The 18,392-nt window shown below is 37.1% G+C and overlaps 1 protein-coding gene across 2 annotated transcripts in view; it reads left to right on the forward strand.

The window, feature by feature from the left end:
- The window catches only part of chst10 (carbohydrate sulfotransferase 10), a 249,583-nt gene that overhangs the window by 78,880 nt on the left and 152,311 nt on the right, over nt 1–18,392 (forward strand). For both annotated transcript variants that reach the window (XM_028800613.2, XM_028800612.2), the window contains one exon: nt 15,623–15,723. In XM_028800613.2, the coding sequence (XP_028656446.1) occupies nt 15,623–15,723 (101 nt within the window). The remainder of the gene's footprint in view (nt 1–15,622; nt 15,724–18,392) is intronic.

Below are 18,392 nucleotides of genomic sequence, written 5' to 3' on the forward strand. Positions count from 1 at the left end.
TGGATAAAAGTCCAAGACTTCTTTATTAAATAACAATAACGTGCAAAAAGCACTCTACACACCACACTACTCATATAAATCACAATGCTACTCTCAGTACTCTTTCCTCCTCGCCCAGACACTTCGCCCTCCTACCTCCCAGCTCAGCTCAGTGTCTGGGCTTTCCCACAATCCTTTTATACACCCTGACCCAGAGGTGTTCCTGTCCAATCAGTCCACAGTTCCTTATTCCTTCCGGGTCAGGGTAAACAGTCCTTTTCTTCAACCCGGGAGCACGTCGTTTCTTCCTGTCACGTGATGATGACGTACCCCCGGGTTATAGGGCACATAAGAGCCCACGAGCCCCCTTACAGCGACGCCTGGTGGCCCCCAAGGTATCCAGCAGGGCTGTGTGTAGAAACCACATAGTCCATGAGGCCCTGCTGGAATTCGGGGCACGTCTACGCTGTTGGGAGAGCTCCTCCTGGCGGCCTGGGGGTGAGGGCCGGAATGGGAAACCGGCAATCCACCACAAGTTGTATGTTGCTATATGTAGTATAGAGAAATATGTAGTAGTAATAATAATACATTCTTTGTGAATGTAAAAGCAAGGGTTTTCAGTAATTTATCATGGATTATTGCAAGTAAGTTTTAAATACAGAGTTATAATACATTTCCATATAAAGTTGAAAAATACAATAAAAATGTATGTTTTTTGATAAGAATTGCCCTACACTTTTTTGTGTTAGTAAAATATCAGCACTTTTTGCAATAGTTTCTTGAACAAAGAAAAGGGATTTTGTGTATCTGACTTGTTGTTCTTGGGTCTTACAGAGCATTCTTTTACTTTGATAGATCCCATTAAATTCCATGTTTAATAATTTTGCTGATAATTGAAATTTTAAGATTAAATAGTTTAAATGTAATTGCCCTTATATAGCAGTGGAAAACCATAAAAATATATCTAGAGTACTTAGCTACGGAATTTTGGTCACCTGTTTATAGGAGCGCCATAACGAGTCAATCATGATTTGAAATATTTAAAAAATGTGCAAAGCCACGTTCACTATTTTCTTTTTAATTCTTTTAAATTCAGCAAATAAATAATACGTTTGGATTAAAATTTACAGAAATATGGCATGTTTATGCCTATTCCCTGCAAACTGAAGGTTGTAAATTTATGTGTTTATTATATAAATACATCATATTATTGTTTTTTGCAAATAAGACTTGAACTTGGTTCCATGTTTTATTAATTAATTTAAGTTACTTAGTAGCATTTTGGCTGGGCTCCACCCACCCTGCGACCTTGCCCATGGGCGGGTGGATGGAGAGTAGGATTTTGGCTTTTTACATAGGTGTTTTATATGTTCTTCTAAGGATTTATTTATTAAAGATGCATTGAATCAACTATATCTTTTCTATATTGGAGTTTTGTTTCACTCCCTGTTTTTGATTTAGTATTACTCTTTTTTTCTAAAATAAATATTAGTTTCAGCACCATTTGTTTTATGACTTAATTAACTCCAAATTAATCAAACATGTTCAACTTATTTCCAGTAGGGAAAAATTACTTTCCCAGGTTCCAAAATTGACACCTAGTTCTCCTAAAATAACACCAGTTTTTGCTGAAATAAACACAATTCAGTTGTTATAGTAATTAGTAGATCAAAACACACTCAAATGGTATTTTCTTTTCATTAATGAGTAAAATTGACATTAAGCAGTGTACACTTACATTTGCAAACATATATTCACTGTTAATGTACACAGTATATGTACTTAAACACAGTTACAAGAAAATACTATTGTTGAGTAAAGACAAGAAAAAAAAAAGCTGAAAATGAAATGAAGATGGGGCGTTGTGGTGGCATCATTGCTGTGAACTGGTGAGTGACTAATGGAGAACAACAAGGCATAAATGTCCTAGAGCTACATTTCTGGATAGTCCAAGTCTTCAGCCTATTTCTCTTCCAATGCAATGGGGAGGACAAGAGGGGCAAAAAGTAGAAGGTGATGGCCCAAACACAGCAGTGGCAGCAGCAGGCAAATAAGCTGTGTGAAATAATAAGATGCTGGTCTTATGAGCTTCTTGTTCTTTTATACAGCTGTCTGTAGTACTCGTTACGAGAATCAATGTGGCATTTTCTATCAATGAAGAAGATGCCTTGTTCTCGAAAGAGGCAGTAAATGCCTGAAAAAATATAGCTCAGACCCCCATATTTCAGGGTATGACTTTGTTGTGTAACATAAAACTAGAAAGATAAAAAGTGTAAAATATACCACAGTATCCCTTTCAGCATATCATTAAAAAACTTTAATATATCAATCTATCCTACTATATAGCAAACCTTAATTGGTTATTTAATTAATGAATATTTTAAAAATCCCCTTTGGACTGAATTTGACAGGAACAACTTGTATCCAATAACCAGGTTCAAAATAATTTCTTTTAGAACCTTAAAATCAAACTGGCAATTAAATTGATAAAGAATATGTTACAGATGTTACTGTTAGAAAATTGGAGCAGAACATAATTTAAATTGATACATTTGTAAACCTAAACCTTTTCCAAAACATTTTAGCATTATATTTAGTCATATGCATAAGCTGACATAGACCCTTCATCATTAAAACATGTAAATAGTAGTAGATGTTTCTTTTCAGGAAAAAAGATAGAGCACAGAAGCACTTTACAAATTTTACCTTTTATTATATTACCTACTGTAGTTGGATAATAATAATAGTAAGTGATAGAGATAGTAATAATAATAGTAGCACATGGCTTCATGCACTTTATATTAGACGTCCACCCTTCACCTTATGAGCATGTGCAGGCACTCCATGTGTTTTTTTCCAGCTGGACACATCCATGCTGTGTTGGTCACCATACCTTCCCTTGTTACCGCTGCAGTATTCACCGGGGCCTCATTTATAAAACTTGCATTCAAGCAAATACAGGCTGAAAATGTCTGTATGCAACCTCCCATGTAAACGTTGGGATTTATAAAAGAAAACTTGCTGCAACTACACAAGCTTTCGTGTCAACTCTGACCCATGCGTACAAAACTTTTTGGAGAAACTGGGACATGAGAACACCCTTGAGCGAACAGGGAAATGCAGCCAAACCGACTAAATGCCAACTCACATGCATAATAATTAATTTCACTGAGCCGTTATTGTAATGTGTGTTGATGTGACAAATGTAAAACACCTCAAAAGTGATGAATATGTTGCACAGACTGTATTTTGGTTACGTCTGAAAAGAGCCTATGCTAAGTATTTGCACTGAAAAAATTTTGTGGTTTTTCGTCAGTTTTTATCAACTACCTGCTGTCATCTCTGGCAAACAGCTCAGGAATATCTCTGTCAAGCTTTACTCCATCATGCCTGCTCTGATGGACGCACTACTGTGTACGGAAGCCGAGAGAGGAAGTGCAATATCGTTATTTTTTAAATTGTCTCCTCGAGATAACAGACTAATTTCATTGAGATGTCGATAAAATGAAAATTTGCTTTCTTGAGATAAAGGAATAATTTTATCACGATCTTGAGAAAATGAAACTTAACCTTTGCTCCTGGCATCAGGCTCGCTTAGATTGTGATGTCTATACAGCTGAAGCCCTGCTAACCGTCTTCTTAAATGACGGACACTAACATTATTATTTTCTAAACTAAGGCATAAACATATTTCAGCCTGTGTCAGCCTTGATTGAACAAAAATGTGACACGCTGATCAATACAGTTCTGCTCTTCTGCCATTTCAAACAAGACGTGGTTTCAATAAGTTAAAAACATTAAACGTTAGATACAATTATTTCTTAATTTCGAGAAAACAAGATATTTTTTTTATCGAGATCTCAATTAAAATTATTCCGTTATGTCGAGGTATATTTAAAAAAAAAAAAAAAATTACCAGCATAAAAAGGCAATTTGTAGCAGTGTCTGGTTCTCCTAATTTAATCAGAGTGCTTTACTACACATTGATATTGCGATAAGGGCATGTAGTGAGAATGAAGTTGCTTTTGTTAACTGGAAGCAATTACATTCATTTAAGTCATCCAAGATGTGACTTGTAAGCATTGTGTCTTGATAGTCTGGTTCAATTCGTGATTCATTTATATTGAGGAAAAGTAGCTTTGATAATAGTGATGGTGCTGTTTGTGGTGGCTGGCTTGTTGGTAATTGCTGAACCCTCAGTGTTTCATATGGCCTATACTATTCATTTTAACAGTAATCGCATCATTACATATGCCTAATTATAATAGGTACCCCCTCAGACAGTGGTGCCTTACACCTTTTCCAGACCCCCAGGGCTCAGAGGAGAAGTGCTATAATGTTGCACATATAAAATATCCTTGCTCTCTCAGTTATGTAACACAACCAGATACTCTCTAATGCAGGTTGTGGCATTTGGACACATCAGCTACTCTACCAGCCAATGAATTTCTACAGCATTGTGATTGCATATATAAGAGGTTAATTAGCATACACCATATGTGAATGTTTCAGGGCAGCGTTCAAGGTGTGCTCAACTACGCATATTTACATTGTGATTTATAAATGGTAAGTTACCTAGAAATGTACATATGCCAGGTTTTATAAATCAGATTTTTTTTCTTTTTTTTTTTTTTCTCTCCATGTGCATATTTTTACACTCAAATCCACGCAAAGTTGTATGAATGAGGCCTCTGGACGGAAAATTTTTACACATCAGCTGTACTCTCTACATGACTAAAAATAAATTAGACGATGGGATACACATATATATATTTTTAGTTAAAACGCATTTATTTTTTAAGTCTTTCTCATTTAAGGTACATCTTGAGCAAAACAATCTAAAAAATATCTGTGATGCGTGAGCAGTGGTATGCTGACTTACCCTTAAAGGGATTGTGTTATTTTTTTTATATTCACATGCATGCTTTTGAAAGTTGTCTTACTAAAAATACCATTTTTGTAGTATTTTCCTAGTTGGTACCTTGGTGGACAACTCACTATAACCAAATAACTTCCCGGAGCATTTCATTTTGTTGGGTCACATGAACATGCTGTCTTTTCATCAGAAAGTTGATTTCATCATTATCATAAAGTAGCAGGTCATTAGTGTATATATTAATCATGATTTTAACTGATGAAAAAAACACTGTTCTAAATATGTACTGGAGTGGTTTACAATTGAGTTTAAGTGGAGGTTATGTTGTCCTCTCGTAAATTGGTGCCTTGGCCTTTGCTGGTTAGGATGAGTAGTTTCCTCCTGCTGAGGATCACCCTGTCTTAGTGAGGTAATTGTGAGACCTGTGAATGCATGTGGCAGTTTTGAAAATGTTGTACCAGACTGTGATGGTAAAATGGTAACAAAATGTCTTCGGCAGATCTTTCTGTTTTTTGATCAGCTTACATGCTATTCATCTGCTACACTCATGAGAATGAGATTGCAGACATAAACATCCAAAATAATCCTGTACCAAGTTGCAAAATTGCTATGTGTTATTACGGTGAGGAGTTTAACAATACCAGGGATATTCTGAAGTAATGGCACTGCATTGCTAGATCAAGATGCTTAAACTTGTAGTGATAATACTCCCTGGGTGCCACCGCCATTGATGTTAACAGGCAAAACCTTCAGGAGGAGATCCAACATAGACAGATTTTTTTTGATATGGATTGGGTGGTTAGGGCTGTCCAACTTCACTTTAGGTCAGAGTGAAGTGAAGAGGAATGAAATAATATGAATGAATGAATGAATGAATGAATGAATGATGTAATGAAATGTTCATCAAAAAGATGTTTGGTATATTAAAATGTGTGTTTTCTCAGTCCCACTTAATCCAATTAAAGATTATGGAGGTGTCAGAGCCTATCCTGGGAGCATTGGGTGCAAGACGGGAAACTGCTCTGAACAAGACCTCAGTTAGTAATAGGGCCCACTTACTCATACACTCACAGAACCAATTTGGATCCAGACCTGCACATCTTTAGGGATGTGAGAAGACCCTGCAGATACTTGGAGCGTCAGACACTTCAGAGTCTATATGGACAATCTCTAAGTACACTATTGAACCCAGAATACTGGATCCATAAAGGGGCAAAACTATCCATTGTGCCAACTGGCCACCTTTCATGTTTGAATAAAGAAAATAAAAATGTAATTTCTTAATAAGCAACTTTAGTTATTCAAGTACTTTTGAAGTGAGTAAGGAATCCATAGTTGGCAGAAGCACTGCAAAACTGCGTGAAGTGCTGACTGTAATTGAAGGTTGTTTCATTTAAGACAGGAATGGAAAGCCCGACTAAAGAAACTCCCCTGAGGATATTTTGTAGAATGCAGACTTTTCTGACATTTTTTTTAAGAACTAAACTATATTTCAATCACTTCCAACTCTTTTGTTTTTTAACCTGAAAAGCAAAAGCTTCATCTAATGACTAAAAGCATGACTGATAGGAGTATTTTAGGTTTGAACCTGATAACTACATATTAAAAGGAGATACTTTGCACAGAGGTGATTGATAATGTGATTTTTAGTATGATGACAATATCTGTAATTTATACATCTTTCACAGTGAAAATGCAGCCATTCCTGCCTTTCTGAGCTCAATATATTTAAATGAAATTTGTGGCAGGGTGTTATTAAAGTGCTGCCAGTTTTTGAATAGGCAGATGAAGGTACAGTTACATTAATTGAACCTCTTTGTGAATGGAATGCTATTGAACAATTAAAGTTTGGCTGTTAAATCAAAATATGATGCAGACAGATTTGACAAAAAAAGGACTTAATTCTACAGATCAGAAAAATTAAAGGACAAACCCATATAAGAAAAGATTATAAAAGCAAAGGAAAACAATTTCACTAATAGAGTGGACTGCATACCCTTTTAAGTCCTAAGTATCTACCTAACTACCTAGTTAGACAGGCAGTGTGGCACAGTGGTTAAGGCTTTGGAACCTTAGGTATTTATTTCAAATCCCACCACTGACACTTTGTGACCCTCAGAAATTCACTCACCAGCCTGTGCTCCAATTGGAAAAGAAAAGAAATGTAACCAATTGCTTCTCAGATGTTGTAAGTTGCTTTGGATAAAGGCTTTGGCCAAATAAATAAATGTAACTATCTGTACATTGTTTTGTCTTGGAAGTTTGATAAAATAATTTTAAAAATGGATGCAAACTGTGAAACATGTGGATCTGACAAGTGAGAGGAATTGCTAGGTGTTGGTTTGAACACAGGAAAATGGAAAGCAGTTTTACCAGAATGAATTATGGTCAGGGAGGTATCCACAGTTTTTTAAATTTAGTTTTGTTACTTGGGCATCACAATGGTGCAGTGGATAGCACTACTGCTTCAAATCACACACCCCATGGGTTGTCTGTGTGGAGATTACATATTTTCTTTGCGTTTGTGTGCTGATTTTCTTCTGGTTATCCAGTGCACATGAGTGAGGACCCTTCCTATCCAGGATTGGTTTTTTCCTTTTGCTCTGTGCTACTGGCATCAGTTTGCCCAGGCATGACCCAGAATTAGATTAAATATGTTTGACAATGTGATTATTGACTTTGTTTTACACTTTGTTTTGTCTGTTTCTTGTGTTTTGTAACAGCTGTTTTAGTAAGCTAATGCTAAATTCATGTAGGTATTTGTTAGTTATAATTAAATGTTTGGCTTTCAAATGCTATATAGAATACATTAAATAGATAATTGGGGGTTCTTCCCTATCACCTACAAGGTAAACAGAGGTTAAACATTCCATAATTTGTAAAGGATTTTCTGCTGCCATTTTGGTTTTCTCCCACATTCCAAAGATTTGCATTTAGTTTACTGGCATAATTGAATAAATATTGGTGTGCGCGGCTTTGTGCATGTCTTGTAGTGAGCATTAATCCTATGAATGGATACTCTTGATTGGTGCCTTATAGTGCCATAATTTAATAATTCCTGGCTCCCTTCAATGTTGTAATGGGAAAACTGTGTTCAGCGGGATCCATCTGGTGATGAAGAGGTTATTTGTTGATCGTGCGGAATATATATAGATGTAAGCAATGTAAGTGCTCCTAATGGAGATGCTTTAATTTTAGCTAGTTATGTTCTGCTGAATTTATTTTTGCTTTTATGTTTCTGTTTTTCCAATTTAAAAAATACTGTAAATACATATGCTGATCTGTGAACATTTTATTTTTATTTTATTATTATTTATTTACTTATTTATGGAGTACCTTTTGCTTTTAGACTCCTATGGTCATTGGCATGGGGCATGGGGCATTTCTGCACAGTGAAAGCTGGTCATTAGAGGACATCTCTTTTAAAATTAGAGAAATTTTGAAAAATGATGAGATTAAAGATTAAAAAATATATGCTCCTATTATGAGGAACAGTAGGAGCTTGAGTGTTTTTGAGAAGGTCAGTTTGCTGTATTTTTAGCTGGTAAGTTTGCTTGGTAGAAGAGACAATCTGCTGTTGCTGCCTGATGACAAGACAACTTGTCATTACTGCATGTCTGCTGCAGTGCTAAGAATGGCACTGTCAGCCGGCACTCCCAAAACTGTTTAGCATGCTGCCTGTCTCTCCAGGCTTTCAAATGATCCGTTACAAATGTTGTTTAGCTTGCATGAGATTTATTTGCAGATTGATTAAAAGTTCTTTGGAAGAGAGCAAGCAATCTCTGTGAGTGATTCCTGTTGCAGTGCTTGTCCATTATTTGTACACCTTTTTTTTTTTTTTTGTTTTGTTTTTTTGTTTTCCTTCACTGTGTATATTTCAGATTCAGAAATTGTTTTAAAAGGTGTGTGTGCACCAGGAGTATTAACAATCGTGTGGGTGGCACAGTGACAAAGGTGATTAGTTCTCCTGCCTCCCACCAGTCGACATTCGCTGGTGGCAGCGGTACAGCCAGTACAAAATTTGTGTGTTCTCCCCAGGTTTCTGTGGGGTTTTCTCAGGCATTTTTTTCCCACATCCCAAAATCATCTGTTAAGTTAATTGAGGACTCTTACTTGGTCCAGCATGAGTGACCTTATACAGTATATTTGAGTATACCCTGCAGTTAACTGATGACGCTAAATACTTGTCTCTAACAGGATTGGCACTGTGTTACTGTGATCTTTTACAGCATAAATGAATTAGAAAATGGATGAGTGGATGCATGAAAACCTCAAGAATAGACTAGATACCCTTTTTTCTGTCGTTCCCAAGCCTTGTTATGCAGTCACATATTTGTTTTAAACACATATATTCATTTAATCCACTGCATGTTGTTAACTTTTTTATTTTCTTCACAGCTTATTATTATTATTATAAGTCTGTAACATTTTCCCTCTATGCTGAATATGTCTGCCATCTGGCAGAGACTTGCCTTTATAGAGTTGATGTAGCATTATGTGTTAAGCATTAATAGGTTTTTATTTTCTTCTCTCATTGCCAGCCAATTACTGTTTTCTAGTGCCTGCTTACTGATTTGGATCACTTGATCTGCTATATCCTGTACATTACTAGTGCTATAAACTGAAACATATATAAACACTACTTTTCAAATTCTCTGACCTGTCCTCCATTCGAGTGTGCTTTTCTACCTGCGTTCTCATGGAGATGTTTGGGCATCTTTAGTTGTGGATCCATCTTTTTGACCTTTATGGTGTTGGTATTATTTTATAATTTTTAATTGAAAAGTCATTGGAGTTGTTGTGTTTCTCTCCTTGCTTAGCTTTTTAAGAATTTGAGCACTAAAACCAAAGTGTGACTTTTTGCTTGACCCATGTACTTAAGTCTTTTAACACAGTGTGTGCAGCATACTATACAGTTAGGTCCATAAGTATTTGGACAGTGACACAATTTTCATAATTTTGGCTCTGTACACTACCACAATGGACTTGAAATAAAGCAATCAAGATGTAATTGAAGTGAAGACTTTCCGCTTTAATTCAAGGGGTTTAATGTAAATATTGTATGAACCGTTTAAGAATAAGAGCCATTTTTATACATGGTCCCCCATTTTCAGGGACTCAAAAGTATTTGGACATTTGACCGACAAGCTGTAAATAGCCAAGTAGGAGCAGTTCCCTCATTATTTCATTACCTATTAAGCAGGTAGAGGGTCTGGAGTTAATTTCAAGTGTGGTATTTGCATTTGTAAGCTGTCACTGTGAACTCTCAATACGAGGTCCAAAGAGCTGTTCATGCAAGTAAAAACATGCCATAATTTGGCTGAGAAAACAAAACAAACCCATCAGAGAGAGAAGAAATACCAGGAGTGGTCAAATCAACCATTTGGTACATTCTTAAAAAGAAGGAATGCCCTGGTGAACTCCGTAACACCAGAAGGCTTGAACAACCATGGAAGACAATTGTGCTGGATGATCGCAGAATTCTTTCTTTAATGAAGAAAATCCCCTTCACGTCATCTAGCCAAACCAAGAACACTCTCCAGGAGGTAGACGTAACATTGCCAAAGTCGACAATCAATAGAAGACTTCATGAAAGCAAAACCCAGAGGGTTTACCACAAGGTGTTAAGCACTCCTTGGACAAAGAAAACTAAGATGAATATGTACTAGAATGATGAATAGAGAAGAGTATGGAGAATGGAAGGAATAGCTCATGATCTGTTGAATACAGCATCATCTATGAAACATGGTGGAAGCAGTTTTATGGCGTGGACGTACATAGCTGCAAATCGAAGTGGGTCAGAAGTAGCAGAATTAATTCTGAAGTGGACAGGGGTATACTGTCTGCTCAGATTCAGGAAAATGTTGCAAAACTGATAGGACGACGCTACACGGTACAGATCGACAATGAGCCAAAACATACTGTGACAACAAAGCAAGTGCATTTCAATGCAAAGTAGTGGAATATTCTTCATAGGCCAACTCAATTAACTGGCCTCAACCCAGTTGGACCGGCATTCTACTTTGCACCCTTGTCTGTAAGACCTGCATCTTCGATTAATAAGCCTGTATTGCACAAATATGACACAGATGGTTTACAAGTGTCTACAGTGTGCCATCATTTGTAGGTCACTTATTAGCTAGTGATGGTGTTCTGTGATTTTAAAAGAATTGAGCATTGCACGCGCAATTATCACCTGTGACTTAGCCGCAGAAATTTGCATTCTTGCAAGTTCTTTGCTGCGAGCGGAGTGTTCATAAGGGTTAAAAACTTTTTTTTAAGAGAATGGAATTTGGACCTTTCAATGATACATAGAGAAGGGCGAGGTCTAGTATTGATTTCTGTGCAAGCCCTGATCATGGAACATCACTGATTTTAAGGTTTGATTGATATTTTTGCATAAGGGATGCAACACCTGCTGCCAAGACTCCGCCCAAACCACTTGATCATTGATTGTGTGTCATTTCCTTGTGGCGCTTCATGCTTCGCAGGATACCCCATCCCCCAGATCACCAGTCGCGTTTCTAAGCTTCACAGGGGACACATTTACAAGATTATTGATATTTATTAAGGTAAATTGCTCAATTTATATGCACCAAATTAAAAGCTTATTATATTTGAGTTCAATTTGTTCATCCACAGTACTGTATGTTGTTCAATTTGTGGTTCAAAAATCTGAAATTTGACTTCATCTTCAAATGTGATATTACTTTTGTTTGGTGTGCAGACATAAATCAAACATTTCTAAGGGTGCGGTGCATAGAAAAGGCTGGGATCCTCTGTACTAATGTGTGCATTATTTAATGTTTATATACTGTACTCTTGTTTTCCCTCCCACATCCCAAATATGTGTTGATTACAAACCAACAAATTTATTTTATAGAGTACATGTCTTTTTATAGTGAATGCAATCCCAGCACTCTTTGTAAGCTCATATACATACTGCAACTGTTAACATTTGTGTTTTACAGTTAGAACACAGGCTAACTTGAGTGACTTTTCTGGATGACTCAAAAGGACAGAGTCAGGAATTGAAGCAGCAAACTTCTAGTTTCTTGTCCTGTTACCTATCCCTCTGTATATACAGTGCTTTAGGTTAACGGACAACTCTGCACTTGGCCCTTATAACAGAGTAAGCATGTCACATCCAGAATTTGTACCTGTCTTTGCACATGCCAAAATAAAATAAGAGGGTTGGAAAATGGATGAATAGATGGATATTCCAATATTTTGTTACTATTCAGTTCTTCATTAGGAGTATATCCAAGGTTTATCTTTTTACGTTTTGATTAAAGGTTTCTTTTAAAGGCAAAAGGGTGCTTCCTTCAGTACTGTGAATTCAGGCAGACAAGCTACAGATCTTTTTAACATGTTATTTTGCCTTATATATAGTGGAGCACAAGTACAGGAGTTTTTGGACATAATCAGTGACTGTTGTTTAGCACAGTATGTTAAAGTATCAACATGGGAGAAGCCTATCTAGATTTTAAATATTTTGTAATAATCAGGATAGAATTCAGGGTGTAGAGGTGATTGAACCACTAAAAAGAATAGATGCAACAACAACAATAACATTTATTTCTATAGCACATTTTCATACAAATGATATAACTCAAGGTGCTTTACAAGATGTCAAAGAAGTAGTTACATGCAAAGAAAACCAAATTAAAATTAGATTTAAAAAATGCATAAATAGTCCTGCGGTGGGTTGGCACCCTGCCCAGGATTGGTTCCTGCCTTGTGCCCTGTGTTGGCTGGGATTGGCTGCAGCAGACCCCCGTGACCCTGTGTTCGGATTCAGCGGGTTGGAAAATGGATGGATGGAAAATGCATAAATAATATACAAAAAGAAATAGTGCACACTTACATAAGATAGATATATGAGGTGAGACACAAAAATAACCAGACTGGGCTTGGGGCTTTCCTGGAAAACCATCTGGAGGTTGACCGAACATAAATCATAGAACTATATCCCCTCCTACACGCCCTCTCAAACCACTGACCAGTTAGGTATATCCTGTGAATAAGTTTGCACATTAGAGGTTGAACATCAAACTAAAAGAACTTGGAGTTCATGATGTTTTGGTAGATGTGTGCAGAATTGGGTAAAACAAATGAAGCAGAGGGTGATGCTGCAAGGAACCATATTGGTAATGATAAGAGTGGTGTTTCTCAAGGATAAGTCCTAGAGCTGCTACAATTTTTGATAGATGTAAATGTTCTTGGTAGGGATATAAACAGCAAGCTTTTTAAGTTTGCCTATGATACCAAGATAGGCAGATTGGCAGATAATCTAGACTCCATGAAATCATTATAGAGAAACTAGGATAGCATTTAGGTTTGGGGAGATTTGTGGCAGATGAAATTTAATATCAGTAAATGTAAAGTATCGCACACAAGAAGCAAAAATATTAGATTTGAACACACTATGGGAAGTCTCAAACTTAAAATTACCCTTTATGAGAAGGACCTAGGAATCATAGTGAACTAGTCACTATTCACCTCAAGGTAGTTTTCAGAATCCATTAAGAAGGCTAATAGAATGAAGGGTTATATAGCACGATGTCTAGAGTACAAGTCAAAGGAGGTTATAATTAAGCTTTTTAACACACTGCTGAGGCCACACCTGCAGTACAGTGTGCAGTTTTGATCTCTGGGCTATAAAAAACATATAGCAGTGCTAGAAAAAGTCCAGAGAAGAGCAACTAGGCTGATTTCAGGACTACAAGGGAGCAGTTATGAAGAGACTAAAGGAGCTTAATCTTTTCAGTTTAATCTAAAGGATGTTAAGATGTAGAATTACTGGACTGTTAAAAATTCTGAAAGGAATTAGTAAAGTGGATTGAGACTGTTACTTTAAAATGAGTTCAACAAGACAATTGGGACAGTCTGAAAATCCAGGGTAAATTTCACATAAATCTTATGAATTTATTCTTCACACAGAGAACTATAAACACTTTCTAAGTATTGTGGTGGACAGTAGGACTCCAGGGACATCCACACCTTCGCATGATGTTGTTTTGGAGGAATTAAATGGATAGGATTGAAGAGCTTTGTTGGTCTGTATGGCTTGTTCTGGTCAAAAGTATTTCTAATATTGTAAAGTTGATAGACCGATCCTACATGCTGTCTTATAAGTGGTAGTGTCCCAAATCTTATGCTCTACACTTAAGCCCCTTTATACACCTTTACTGTCAGAATGAACTGCAGAGTTCCTTGACTCAAAAACGTAAGGCTGAAAAAATAAATGAAGTGGCAGAAAACCTTTACAAACATTATTACTTTAAAGAACATACTCAAACACAATAGAGGCCTGAGGTGCTGGGGTTAAACAAAGTCTAAGAAATGAGAGACTGATTTAGTTTTATATGTTAGTAAGGCTTTTCTGCAATGGCAGGGTTGGGTCTGATAAGTGATAAATAACAGGTTTTTTAAGAAGCAGTGTGTGGACAGCCTGCAAAAAGCTTGTGAATAAGGAAGGTATAAATAATTTAATGGGCACTGATTATAGTTACAATTTCACACTGTCAAACACAAAAACATAAATAATGTCAAGAGTTTAGAAGAAAAGTAAATCGGATGATTTATCTTTCCACCTATGTAGCCCACTTAACCCAATTAAGCATCACTAGACACTAGCTCCTATCCACACAAAATTGGCACAAGGGTAAGCAATCTGGAGTGAATGTAATGATTTTTCCTAACAATTCAGAATGTATGAGATGAGAATTTACTAATCTGACTTGCATCACATCTTTATTAAATTTTTGGGCAAGTAGCTTAACAGTAGACATAACTATAACAATATATAACAGGAACATGGAGACACAGTTGGAAAGTTTATTAAGGGCAGATTTCACACAAATGTTAAGTTTTTCATCATTCAAAGAACCATAAATGCATGGAATAAACAATCAAGTAGTGTAGTGAAGAATTGCATTTTAGAGACCTTCAGATCTAGACTTGATTTTTTTTGGACAATCTACATCAGTGTTTCCCAAACTCAGTCCTAGGGACCCACTGTGGCTGCAGGTTTTTGCTCCAACCAGATTCATAATCGGTGACATCACCTGATAACATTGATCTCATTTAATTAGCTGGTTTTTTTTTCTCTTATTCTACATTCAGAAAAGCATATTAGCACAATTTTTACATTTATAAGACATTTAGAAATATTTCTGTTTTTTCTATAGATTTAAATACTTAACTCTCTTTTGTTGATTTCATCACATTTTGCCCTTTCTCTGTGCAGTTTTCCCCCTTCTTTGTATCTTATTAATGACAATTAAAAACAAGCATAGCAGATCCCCAGGCAAACAACACTGAATAATCAAAGGCTGCAACTACTTTAGTATCAGATCCACTAATTTAGTAAATAATAGATTAATTAAACAATTAGAACACCTGGAAAAGTAAAATGAAAATCAAGATGAAAATATTGTTAAAAAGACAAAAAATGCATTATTCTAATATAACTGCATGGTACATTTTAATATTGTTTTAACCAAACTTAGTTTTCCGATTTCTATATTGTTCCCAAAACAGTGAATCTGGGAAATAACAGTTCACTTAATTAGCCCAGGAGTCCAATTAAAAACAGAAGCAGGTTGGAACAAAAACCTGCAGCCACAGTTGGTCCCCAAGACCGAGTTTGGGAAGCACTGATCTAAATGAGTACAATGTACAAGCTCATCTGGATGAATGGTCTGTTTTCGTTAGAACTTTTCTAATGTTCTAACATTAAACTTGCATTTTCTTATTTCTTAGATTACGGTGGCAAACCGAAGTCAATAAGTGCAACAGTGGCTACGCCTGGTGACATACAACTCCAACTGGTTGATAAGAAAAGAATACCCACAGAAGGACTGGTAATTGAATCATTTTCTTGCATGTTTCTTAAAATAATTATTTTTCTCCAATGTGCATTTGCGAAGGTGCTTGATTTTCGGAAAGACGGACTGAGATATGCTATGAACTTTTATCCAGACCTGGGGCCTCATGTATAAACAGTGCATATGCACTAAAATGTTGCGTACTCCCGTTTCCATGCACACATCACAATGTATAAAACCTAAACTTGGCGTAAAGCCATGCACATTTTCATGCCAGCTCAAACCCTTGCGTACGCAAGTTCTCCACTCGGTTTTGCAAACTGGTGGCACCAAGCGTCAAAGTAGTGCTTTTGTTCCAGTGTGGTTTCCCTTTCTTTTTTTAGATCCACATCCCTGACGCGGCTTTATCATATACACTGAAATTAACCGCATATTGTTTATTAGTTTAAGGCATCTGATTGAAATTAAGCTGTAACAATATAATGGTCCACTGAATAGCCAAACTATTCCAAATACCATAGCTGCTTTAGCATTGCTACTCTCACTGCAACTTCTTCTTCTTTCAGCTGCTCCCATTAGGGGTTGCCACAGCGGATTATCTTTTTCCATATTACTCTCGCTGCACCATTCGGAGTATTTATATCACTGTATCTGAGTGTGGAATTGCATCTCTACAGCAGTTGATCGGAAAGAGAATTATCAGTATACAGCATCAAGCACACGCTGCCTATTTGAACTGCTTTCATGCGACAAACGCTTCAGATACTTTCCTGTACGGATCTCACGTTTTCAGAAACAGTTTCATCCCAATAACTATAAACGCATCAATCAGTCCATCAAGTGCTCCTTGTAGAACTGTTTGTACTTATAAGTACAATTACCTCACTGTAAACTTGCAATACAGTTATAATATTGCACAACCTGAGCCACTTTATAAAGCGCGTATTTACATCCATCCATTTTCCAACCCGCTGAATCCGAACACAGGGTCACGGGGGTCTGCTGGAGCCAATCCCAGCCAACACAGGGCACAAGGCAGGAACCAATCCTGGGCAGGGTGCCAACCCACCACAGGACACATACAAACACACCCACACACCAAGCACACACTAGGACCAATTTAGAATCGCCAATCCACCTAACCTGCATGTCTTTGGACTGTGGGAGGAAACCGGAGTACCCGGATGAAACCCATGCAGACACGGGGAGAACATGCAAACTCCACGCAGGGAGGACCCAGGAAGCGAACCCAGGTCCCCAGATCTCGCGTATTTACATGTGATGACAATATTATTTTTAAGATGAAATGCAGCAAAATGTTTATTATACAGATAAAACTTTAACTTAAATAATCTATATTGTTAATAATTAAACATGTGAGGATACTGTGTTGCAGTGTCGCGCTCCATTCACGGATTGTTCCTGCCTCGCGCTGTATTCTTGCTGGGGCTGGTGCAACACTGGAAGGATAGATGGATGGAATAATTAACTTGTACTACGAAGATATTTCAATGTTCCTTAAAAGTTTTGAAGAATCGGTGCTCTCAGCTTACAGATGGCTTAACGTCTATTACAGAGCTGATTGTGTGGCAATTGGGTATTTGGAGAAAGAAAAGGAAGGACGGGAATTGGGGGTTAGTACGTTTTGAAAGAGACAGTACCGCTGCAATAAATTATTTCATCAAAGGTCGCGCACGGCACAGCAAGCATCTGGCACCGGGCAGGAACAATGGACTGGGCGCCAGCTCGTCACTATCACTGTGCCACCATGTTCCCATGTTTAATACATGTTTTAATTCCTATCATCATGAAAATGATATCAAGTATACATCTCAGTATTTAAATTATTCAGAGAGCTGTAATATCATGAATGTAATGGATTCTGTGACCTGTCAGAGGAAGAGAAAGCCCGTTTAAGAAGCACGTAGTGATTCACACACACAGAGCGCATAGAAGAACATATACAATATGAAGCATTTAACGTGCTACTTTAGTTACAATGGGATTTGAGAAACTAGTAAATTAAACAATTTTAAGATGAAGTTTGGGATGTTGTTCTTTAATGACAAAATAAACCATGTGATTAAAGTGGAAATTTCGAGATTAAAGCTGACATTTCGAGCTTTTTTCCTCCACTGTGTCCCTATTTTTTTTTTCCTTTTCCCTGTACCCTAATAAGCTTTCATATGACACTCAGATGGTGGGCTACGACTCGCCTTTTCACGGTGACTTTGATATCTGCCAACTACTTTTTTTTATTTCAGGCACTGTGCGACTTTGTGAACTTGAGCTTTCGAGTTTCTCCGACACGCTACGTCACTTGATCAACTTCCTTTTGTTGTTTATTCCACTGTTTAAACCAACAAATAGTACGTTTTTCCTTGCCTCTACTTGGTATTCGCTGAAATTCTTTTATTTCCCCCCGTGCTTTTGTCATTGCCCTTTCACAGAACACTGAGTTTAAGGGCTATTTATATTGATTTGCATATTCAAAGAGGCATAATTCTGAAAGGGGTTTGGGGAGTGGCAGCAGGCGCGTGCGTTATTTTTCACGCTGACCGGGATTTATGGAATGGAAGAATGTGGAAGTTGGTGAATGCACAGATTTATGCATCTGGATTTTTTTGTGCGTATGAACATTTCTGCTTTTGTCCGTACGCCATGGTTTACTGTGAATTCTTCGCACGCCGTTATGCATGAGGCCC

This window comes from Erpetoichthys calabaricus, chromosome 4 (genome assembly GCF_900747795.2).
Source record: "Erpetoichthys calabaricus chromosome 4, fErpCal1.3, whole genome shotgun sequence".
NCBI classification, from domain to species: domain Eukaryota; kingdom Metazoa; phylum Chordata; class Cladistia; order Polypteriformes; family Polypteridae; genus Erpetoichthys; species Erpetoichthys calabaricus.